At 41.4% G+C, this 10,515-nt stretch overlaps 1 protein-coding gene across 1 annotated transcript; it reads right to left on the reverse strand.

Annotated features, from left to right (window-relative positions):
• Positions 1-6,106: 6,106 nt before the first annotated feature.
• SST (somatostatin) lies at positions 6,107-7,577 on the reverse strand. The gene is made up of 2 exons (XM_055308426.1): positions 7,351-7,577; positions 6,107-6,465 (listed from the first exon to the last, which is right to left on the reverse strand). The coding sequence occupies exons 1-2, from the start codon at positions 7,486-7,488 to the stop codon at positions 6,253-6,255; spliced, it is 351 nt and encodes a 116-aa protein (XP_055164401.1). The 5' UTR covers positions 7,489-7,577; the 3' UTR covers positions 6,107-6,252.
• Between the last annotated feature and the right edge of the window lie 2,938 nt (positions 7,578-10,515).

Below are 10,515 nucleotides of genomic sequence, written 5' to 3' on the forward strand. Positions count from 1 at the left end.
CATACAAGTGAGCATGTGTGCACACACACATATACTGCTAACAATATAAGGTAGCACTAATGTATGTATAAGAAAGCTTTTGGTTAAAGGAATACCAAACTCTTTTTTAAAAATTAAGAGAATTTATTAGATCATATGTATGAAAAGTAAAGATGTGGTTTTTGTTATTGTTTGGGATAAGCTTACTGCTGTACTTTGACAAAGCCACCAATGACCCAGTGTCCTTACATCACTCCACTGTGCCTTCTGCAGCTCAGACCCTCAGACTGCACTGCCAGCCTCAATATGATTGACGGAAGCTCTTACCCTTCTTTACCCACAATCAGCAGGAAAGAGATGTCCTGGTAGTGCCCAAAAGTGTCTTAAGATTTACTGTGATTGGCCATGTGCCCAGCCATGAACCAGTGCCTAGACCAAGGAATGGTATATACCAAATGACTTAATCCACTCTGGTATCAATCTGGACCGGAAGTGGAATTGATCTTGTCCAACAATATGGCTGAGAATGCACAGGGGACAGTTCACCAGAACAATTCAGGATGCTACTGTCAGGGAGGGAACAGGTATCAGGGAAGGACTGGGATGAGAAGGAGAAGAAGGGTAGCAGCAACAAGATCAGAAATCTGCCTCCTGCAATGACAAACAGGTGATCCATAAATATGTATTTTGAAAAATCATGTGAGAGGAAATGCATGAGAGCCAGGAAGCTACAGAAGGCACTGTGAAGGTTACAGACCTTGAGTGGTATTATGAATACATCATGCTATTCCATGTGTAATAACAAACAAAAATGATGATGAAGAAGATGTTGGGGAGAAGTCTGGTCATTGCCTTCTGTCCTTGTTTTGGGGAGTGAGTGGGAAAATGCTGATGGAAAACAAGGAAGAAACCTATATTCTAGTTAAAGAATCTCGACTTTTCTTTATGTGTATTTTGTAGTCAATGAATTTTTGCCAGAGATAGCAATTCCAGGGTAGTTTAATGCATCCCTTCCTAAATTGTGCCATCTGACCTTAATGTAGCATTGGAACTGAAAGTGTACTTTTAATATTTTTTATACAAGAAATATATAATTAACCAGCAATTAACTGAGAATGCATTAACTTTCTTAACTATTTGAACTCTACTTTAAAAGCTTGAATTTCCTGGAAATGTTGCTTGTTTTAATAAAACTATTTCATATCTGGATAACAATTTCACCATCTTAATGGACTCTATTCCAGAGACATGTGAAACATAAGAAGGAGAGTACTTACATGACCTAGAATATTTATCTGAGACCTTGAGAGCTGTATCAGCTTCAATGGCATAAAAGCCTACTTAGCAAAAGTTGACCTCATTTGTATATTTCAATGAAATTTCTCAGGTCTGCAAATCCCACCCTTAAGACCACTTTTCACAGGATATACATAGATGAGCGGGGAGGGGGGGTTAGATATGGCCACTTCCCAGTCATAAGTGAGGTAGATTCCATGGCCTGTAGAATAAAAACTGAGACTCATCAATTTTTAATTGCTTCAGGTGAAAAATGCCCAAGCCAGGGTTGTACTGAACTCTGTATATGTGGAAATGAGTAGGAAAGAAGTGCTCAGAGCTGAGGTTATGAATTCCTTGTTTGTTTCTTCATTTATTCACTTAGCAAAACTATAATGATGATATCAAATGTGTGAAAATAAAGATTACAAACAGTTCCTTGGAAATAGTACCCCTAATCAGGTCACAAAACCAAACCTCAACCCCAGAGCCTAAATCCCCTTCTCCTCTGACAATAACTGAGAAGTAATACCCATGTGTGTTATATACAGAAGAGCTAAATTAAGATGGACTGGAGCTGATCTGTTCTTAATTTGCCCAGCAAGTCACAATTTCCCTGTAATTCGTTTCTTTCCCCTAAGATACAGTGGAGAGAGCACTGGATTGGAAATCAGCCAACCTGGTTCCAACTCCACCACACACCTGCTGGTGACATCTTTGGGCAAGTTGCTTAAACTCTGATTCTCTGCCTTTTTATACATAAAAAAGTATTAACACTTTCAAAGCTAAGTGAGATCATCTTAGAAAAGTGTGCCTTATATCATTAAACCTATCGTTTATTTATTCCATCCAGAATAAAAGCATTTCGACTTTCCAACCATAATTTAAAAATGAATAAGAAGAATAACTTAGAGATAGAAAAGAGAGGGAGTTGCTGACACCTCCCTTTTCCCTAGTACTCTATGCAAACCTCCATTATAGCATTTGGTCATTTTTAATAAATATGTCTTACCTACTAGACTCAGTTCCCTGAAACCAGGGGCCTTATACAAATTCTCTCCTAGTCTCCAGAAAGTCCTTGACACTGAGGCTTATTCTGGGTCATGAAAAGCTGCACTTCTGGGATGAAAGCACTCATTTTCACTCCTAAAGAATTTGGGGGTGGTCCGTGAGGTATTTCCTGCCTAGTCTTTCAGGTGTGGCTCCTGACTTCTCTGAAGACTGTCTCTCAAGGAAGAATTCCATCCCCTTGGTGGAAGAGTCCCTCCATTAGCTGGGACAACCTTGGCATCTCTATTCCAAAACAGAATTGATGTTTGCTTCTTGGATCCAATTAAGTGAAAGACTATCTTCTTTGAGTTTCCTTTCCTCTTAATCAATGCCTTTAACTGTTTCTTCCTATAATTGTCTTTCTATAATTATAGGAAACCAATTTATATCAATCTCTCAAATTCAGACCTGTTGTGTAGTGGAAGGTGAAGAAATTTCAGGGACAAAACTAGGATTCATATCAGAAACACATCAATTATCTAGAAGTGCAGATTACTTAGGGGCAGCATAGTAGAAGAAGAGGTAAGGAGGGGGAATTTAGGCTTTGGCCCATCTCTGCCCCATCTCTGCAGCTTTGGTACTCACAAGGTATCTTGGACACAAAGCTTCACCTCTCCATAAGTCAGCCTTCAGTAAAATGAATAGTGAGGACTAGATGATCTTTGAGCCCTCTTTCATGTCTGATATTTGGAATTAAAGGTATATTTTATGTCATCATAAAACAGAATTGTTTGTATATTATGAATAGTTTGAGCCAAAGCCAAGAAAATTGGTCCTACATTAGGCTCAAAAATGAAGGCACATGATCTTGAAATAAACAAATGTGAAAAAAGTGTTAGTGAATCTTTTTCTATGTAAATATAAGCCCCATGGATGGTAAAGCAGCCTTACTGGGGAACTTTGTAAGATGGTTAAAGAAGACTAAACTGATTGAAGCTTCTAAAATGACTGAGTCTGCTAATCACATGCTGTCATGGTTCTTAAAATCAAAACCATATGCTGTCTCTTTCTGGTGTCACACCAGCATCATATAGAATAAACACTAATGTCATTTTCCACTGCCAACTAAAGCATTAAGAAAGAATGTGGTCACCTAGTAAACAGAGATTTGTGTCACTTAAGACTACTTATGGACCATTTATTGTTTAATGAACACTGAGAACCTACTATGCACAAAACACTACATGAGATACTAAGTGAACTATACCTAGGAATCAGACATACATCTACTCACTGGAAATTTACACACAAATACTTACTGTCTTACATACATTCATACAGTTATAGTAAGTGGTAAGAAGTGATAAATAAGCACCATGGAAGAGAGGCAGGTTAAGTGCTCAGAGAAGGGAGCAATCCCAATTGAAGGCACAAAGAAAGAATTTTATGAAGCAAGAACATAAAATAAGTCTCGAAGGTTGGGTTATATTTGAACCTATGGAAATGAAAAGATACAGAAAAAGCAAAGAAAGAGGCACTAGGAAGCACAGCACATGTGAAAAGAAAATTAGTACCATTAACGTTCAATGCTTACCAGCTACTTACCGTGTACTACGAGCTTACAACACGTGGTCTATTGAACTCTGAGATTGATTCCTTAGTATGCCTATTTTTAGATGGGGAAACTAAGGTCCAGAAAAGAGGAATACCTCGTTCAAGCCCTCCCATAAAAAGAAGTAGCAGGTTGTTGAGGATTGCCGAGTTCTGTGGTTGTGGCAAGGAAGAAGGAAAATATAATCTAAATGGCTCATTGTGGCAAAATGATAAACAGGCTGGAATGCTAGGCTCTTTCAGTGAATCAAACTTAGGGAGAATGCAAAAGAACTACATAGGAAGTAAAAAAATAAAAACTTCCTTATATTAAAAAAAGAGCTATGCTCCATATATTAATTAAAATGTGAAAACTCAATACCCCTCTGGCACCTTTGTCAGCGTTAGCACAGAATGTCAGTCACATCCAGAAGGGATATGACTCTCCTTCCCAGTACAACCCTCTACTTATGAAGGTGGGAAAACTGAGGTTGAAAGATAATTAACCTTGATCAAATGCTTCATTCAATTTAGGCTTTAAATAAAGAATAAATGTATAGGTGGGCTCATCACTACATAATTCTTGCCAATTATTTTCATACTGCTATTGGGAATTGACAACTAAAGATGATACTAAAAAGTTAAGATCCCCAGGCACTCATACAATCTATACACTGCACAGAAAACAATTAAGTTGTGTTCTCTTCTGTGCTTTAATCATAATAATGTGATTCTATTACTTCACCGAGTTGATTGGTAACCAGATGTACATAAGGCATTTAACACAGACAGATCCCCTAAGTGGACACGCATTAATTCCCTCCTAAATGTCTTGTAAATAAAAGATGCACCAAAACCTCAAAGGGTCTTCTGTTTTCACAGAGATTAGTAAAGCGGCTGGGATTTTCTCTTTTGATCAGCTGTTCAGGAATTAATTATACTAAGCCACATTCATATTAAAATGTATGTTATCTAACACAAATATTTTCTATAAAATATGAAGTCCTTCTTAGATGTTTGTGTGCTGCCATCAGGAAGCTCACACTATGGGGATCCATATACTGAGTTTATGTATTTATATTGGGTTTATTGTTCTAGCAGCTATTCAGAAGTACAGTTCATAGTTAAAACAGACATCCCTGATGGGAAACCTATTTAGGGTCTCTGTGAGTTAAATTAGCAATGTTTTAATCTCTGCCTTGAGTGGTACCATTCAATATGTTATTATAATGCTAATAATAATAGCTAGCATGTATTGAGTGTTTTATTATAGTCTGCATTTTTATTTGATGCTTTCTCTGATCAAATCAAAAGAAGGCTTGAATCTCTTCTTAAGTTATCCTGCAATTATGACATTGTGCTCCAATATTTTCAACAGTATAGCATTCACTGAATGAATCAATACACATATTTTTTTGCAACCCATACTTCTCTTACCTGGAAACTTACAACAAAAGTATTATTTTCCCCTGAGAAAAAAATTTAAGAGCTCCCTTTTAAAACATGGGCAGCCTTTTAGCTTTGTTCAGTTACAGAGAGGATTGTCAAAGAAGATATAAAGCCAATGGTGTTTATGCAAATAGATGTCCACAAACAAGTAATCGATTTTAAAGTCTCAGAACTTTATTTTAGCTTTTAAGCCAGCTTCTTTCCTTCAGCTTCTAAGTGATTTTTCCCTTTCATTTTTCATATATTTTACATAAGAGCCTGGTGGATAGTTGGACATTTCAGACTGCTTACCCATAAATACTCATTTCATTATCCAATTTTAAGTGTATTTAATATGTAATTGACATTTGTGGCAGCCTTTCCTAATAATTACCACTGAGTTAAAGTTAGAAGTCATAGAGTTATTTGAAATTATTTCAGTTTGAAATGACTCAAACTACCAGAGTTTCCATTTAGGACAGAACCTTTTTTACCACAGGGAATTTTATATAGTATATCTGTGAGATTTGGAGTGCATATCTCAAATAACTTGACTGAAATCACAACTGAAGTTAATCCCATATTATTATTATTATTAAAGATTTTACTTATTTATTCATGAGAGGCAGAGAGAGAGAGACAGAGAGAGAGAGAGAGCCAGAGACACAGGCAGAGGGAGAAGCAGGCTCCACATAGGGAGCCCGATGTGGGACTTGATCCTGGGACTCCAGGATCATGCCCTGGGCCAAGGCAGATGCCAAACCACTGAGCCACTCAGGGATCCCCCTAATTCCATATTATTAAACAGAAAGATACACAATGAGAAATCAAAGCCTTGTTTTTCATAATTTCACCATAATTTTATTTTGTATTTACAGTCTTCAATTTCTAATGCAAGGGTCTTGCTGAGGATTGGGGGATTAGGGAAGTGGGATGAGGTTTGGAGGAAAGGAATCAGAGGACTTATATGGACAACAATAATTAATAAAGCTAACAGGATGTGAAAGTCTTCCAGAAGAAATTCTTGCAGCCAGCTTTGCGTTCTCGGGGTGCCATGGCGGGGTTTGAGTTAGCAGATCTCTGCAGTTCCAGCCTCATTTCATCCTGCTCAGCAGCCTGGGACAAGTCTTCAGGTTCCAGGGCATCATTCTCTGTCTGGTTGGGTTCAGACAGCAGCTCTGCCAAGAAGTACTTGGCCAGTTCCTGAACAGGGTAGAAAAGAGAGAGAGAGAAGGGATAAGGTTGCTGATGATGATGGAGAAAAAGAAATGGAAAAGCCTAATTTGGAAAGCAGATTCAGCTACATTCAAAGCCTAATTTTCATAGCTGTGCACTCTTGTCACGCCTAAAATCATCTACAGATACAAAAATAAGGGTAGTTGCTATAATCACCAAGTTACACGGAGAGGCTTGAAAAACTCAAATGTTCCTGCAAGTTTTCCGCCTCTATAGACTTACACACACACACACACACACACACACACACACACACACACACACATACACGCAGAAATAGTAGACTATTAATACAGTTTTGCAAAGATGAAAGTGCCAACAGTTTAATTCGGTTTCAATCTCCAGCTCATGAGCCACAGACTGGAATTGGTCTGACCGTTTTTGCTAAGTTAACTGTGGGGAACAAGACCTTTCGCAATCTTAAATACACTGTGTTCTGTCTGTAGAGTGCCCTTTAGCAGCATGGGAGGGAGCTACTGCTCAGGAAGGGTAGCCTTGAGAGGTCCGCGCTTTCAGCACCTGGGCCAGCACCGCCGCGTTCAGCACTAGGGGGATGGATGCCTCACCCCTACGTGCTCAAGCTACCCGGGGCTCGGAGTTTTCCTGAATGCCAAAGAACTTACCTGCACTGTGACCGACTGCGCTGATCAGAAAAGAAAAAAAAAAAGGAGGTAAGAGGAGATTCTGGACTTTGAAAGTTTTCCTGAGAGCTTTGGGAGATGAGGGACCCAGAGAAGCACCGAAACTCTTCAGGAGCACCTCCTAAATCCACCCAAGAGGGTAGGGTGAAGGCTAAGGGAAGATTGAGGGGTTCGGGGGAGGGAAAAGAAGACGTCGAGGGAATCTCCTTACCTGCTTCCCCGCGGCGGCAGCCAGGGACTTCTGCAGAAACTGGCGGAGTCGGGGGTCCGAGGGCGCGCAGGTGACACCGCCCAGGGCCAGGACGATGGACAGCGCGGCCAGCGCGCACTGGAGGCGGCAGGACAGCATCTCGGCGGCGCGGGGAAGCCGAGCGGGAGGACGGCTGGTCAACCTCTAGGGGAGGCTCCGCAGGCAGCAGCGACAGCTCTGAACCTCGCGCCTCCTAAAGCGGCTTGTGTGCTCTCCACCGGCTCCCCGCTTTTTAAACTCTCTCTCTGACGTCAGACTAGGAGGCGCCCCCAGATCTCAGCAGCGCTTTTACGCACCATTACCCTCGTGAAATCAATCACAGAAGTAAGAGGAGGCTACACAATCCAAAGTGGCTTACTTAAAAAATAAAAAAAAAATAAAAATCATAATCCTGCACCCGCAGGGGCCCACACGATTTTACTCATGCCACATTATCTATACAATCTTTTATATTCTAGTCACTGCTGCGCACACACACATTCCATGATTTCACTCATGCACATGCACATGCACACACTAAATTACACACATACACAAACACTCAGCCTTGGAGGAGGCAAAGGCTCCATCACGCACCGCTGCAGACTGGTAAATGCAGACCCAGACCACTCTGTCTCTCATCATACTCAAGGATTTTAAGAGGGCCAGACAAATGCAAAAGTATTAGTATGTGAGAAGGGGGGATTCAGAATCATTCTTCTAAAAGCAGATTTGAGAATGGAATGTGGATGTTAAGAGTGAATCATTTCTTTCTCCATTATCTCTGTAAAAAAAAAGTCTCATAGATTAAGATGTGATGGATTCTAAAAGAACTTCACTTATCCCTATACTAGAGGAGAAAGTACTTAGCAGCTGCAAGATTTCTGATCTACTTGCCTTCCTACTGTGACAAAATATACCAAGTATTTAAAAAGCGAGACTGACCTCATCTTGGTGCCTAGAAACTTGGAGCTGGAAAGTGATCTCAGAAACCATCTAGGAAACGTCAGAGTTTGAGTTGCTGAGTCTAATATTGGGTAGTGAAGTGCTCTGGCCCATATATTGCACAGCTGAAGCAAGGGCAAGACCTCCACATTTCAACACCAGGGTTCTTTTCACTCAGCTTTAAGTTATCTATCAGATCCAGAGGTTCAATAGGAGCAGTTTTAGGTCAGGGAGGCCCAGTCTGGACATGCAAAAGTCCAAGAACTCCCTGAACATATGTGACCACTATTCTGTGTCTATGTGGGAAAAGAATCAACAGATTCTTAACTAGATCCAGCACTTCCCTGCTCCCCACACACATAAAAAAGGAAGGTTAAGAAATGCTGTCCTACAATTCTGATTGTACTCTGGTTAGATGTTTGGTGTCCAGATCAGTTTCCACAGCTTTTTTTTAATCTTCCTAAAATAATTTGCTATCAAGGAAGGACCAGCTAATGCCCTGGCATGGACTAGATGATCTCTGCAGACTCTTCCAGGGCTGATATCTCATGTTCTTCAAGCTCATAAAAAGCTAAAAATATATTCTGTGTCTTCAGAAACCAAGTGAAGCAGAGAACTTGGCCAATCCTGTCCCCAGCCATGCATCTTGAATATATTCTCAATACTTAGACCAAAACCACAATGTTGAGAGACAGGAGGGGATGGGAGTGTCCTGAATGATTTGGGGAATTGTCACCATTCCCTTTTGTGACTGTAAGCCAAAGCTATGAGAGAATGCACAGCAAGAAGTGCTAAAGTTTCCAGGGCTTGGCAGGGCCAGGCAAGGCTAACCACTACTAGGGCATTAAAAAGTCACTCACATGTTGGAATAGTCCAAGAGAGCAATGAATCTGGAGCAGAGGAACTCAATCTAGGCACTGTATGTTTTTTTCTCTCTATGTCCTGGAATCTCCTCAGCCCCTGACAGGGGACTCAGAATCTAGTTATATCAGCCCAGCTGTCCACAGGCACCCCTAAATAATCTCACATCTCCTCCAGCCAAGACTAGGTCCTTGACAGCCCCACTTAGTAGAGGAGAGTTTTCCTTTAACAGCAGCTATCCCAGAAACAAATAGCAGCCCCACTCCCTTGCTCTGTGCTCTGGGATCTCTTCAACCTTCCCTCCCCAGACTCCTGCTTCTCTCCTCCTCTGTCCTTATCCTCTTCCTCTATCCTTCCTCCTCATTCATCTCTCTTTTTTTTCCTAACTTTTCTCTGAATTTCTCTCTCAGGATCTTTCTTTTTCTATCTTTTTGTCTTCTCTCTACACACCCTCTCTCCCATCATTTTCTGACTTCAATCTGTTTTGGTCTAGCTCTTTCTCTCCTCTGCACTTCCCCTCCCACCCAGCCTAGCATCAGCTAGGCTATCCTAGCCTCGGCCTCTAGCCTCTCCCTCCCTCAGCTTCCTCCTTAAGTTGCTTGGGCGGGGGGGGGGGGGGGGGGGTGCGGGGGGCGGAATACTCAAGATCTCTAGCTATTTAAATACTTACTTGGGAATCTTGAGGCCTGGGTTGTTTCCTTCACACTCCTGTTGAAATGCTGGGGCTGTGGAGGAGTTGACTTCTGGGAGTTGTTTTTATTTGTTTTTGTTTTATAATCCTTTCATCGTTAGGCTTCTAAAGACCTCTGGAAGTGACAAGCCAGGACAAAAGGGGACAGGAAATCTTCCTTAAACCACTCCCCTTCCCCCCATGGCGAAACTTTGCATAAAGGTTGATTGAGCCCAAAGGTACTTCAAATTTCCCCAACCTAAGCCCTCTGCAGCCAACCCCTATGGCTTCTCTTCCAAGTTACAGAGGCTTGGAGGGGAAGAGGTTTGTGGTTGTACTGGGGAGCTATTTCAGACCTCCGTCACCAAAAATCACCTCCCTCCATCCTTATGCAGACCTCTGTGGCTCACAAAGTACTTCCTCATCTGCACTGTGGGGCAGTGCAGACTGGGCTAGCCCAGTCTCCCAAAGAGGAAAATTGAGGTCTTGAAAGCGTAAGTGCCTTGCACAAAGGCACAAGCCAGGCAGGGGTAAGGTCATGGGTTACTCCATGTTAGAACCTTTCCCTCTCCCCATTATTCTTGTGATGGCAGAGATACCTGGGTGAGCAGCCTGCAGCCAAGATACATGTGTCTGTGGAAGGCATTCAGGCCTCATTCATGTGATCAGAC

Source organism: Nyctereutes procyonoides, unplaced genomic scaffold (assembly GCF_905146905.1).
Source record: "Nyctereutes procyonoides isolate TBG_1078 unplaced genomic scaffold, NYPRO_anot_genome, whole genome shotgun sequence".
Taxonomy (NCBI): Eukaryota; Metazoa; Chordata; class Mammalia; order Carnivora; family Canidae; genus Nyctereutes; species Nyctereutes procyonoides.

What these genes read in the sequence shown, in the direction of transcription:
- SST (XM_055308426.1), bottom strand. Translation starts at nt 7,488, where the DNA reads ATGCTGTCCTGCCGCCTCCAGTGCGCGCTGGCCGCGCTGTCCATCGTC. An exon ending in CTGCCGCCGCGGGGAAGCAG is followed by an intron (nt 6,466 to 7,350) that starts GTAAGGAGATTC and finishes TACCCTGTTCAG; the next exon opens with GAACTGGCCAAGTACTTCTT.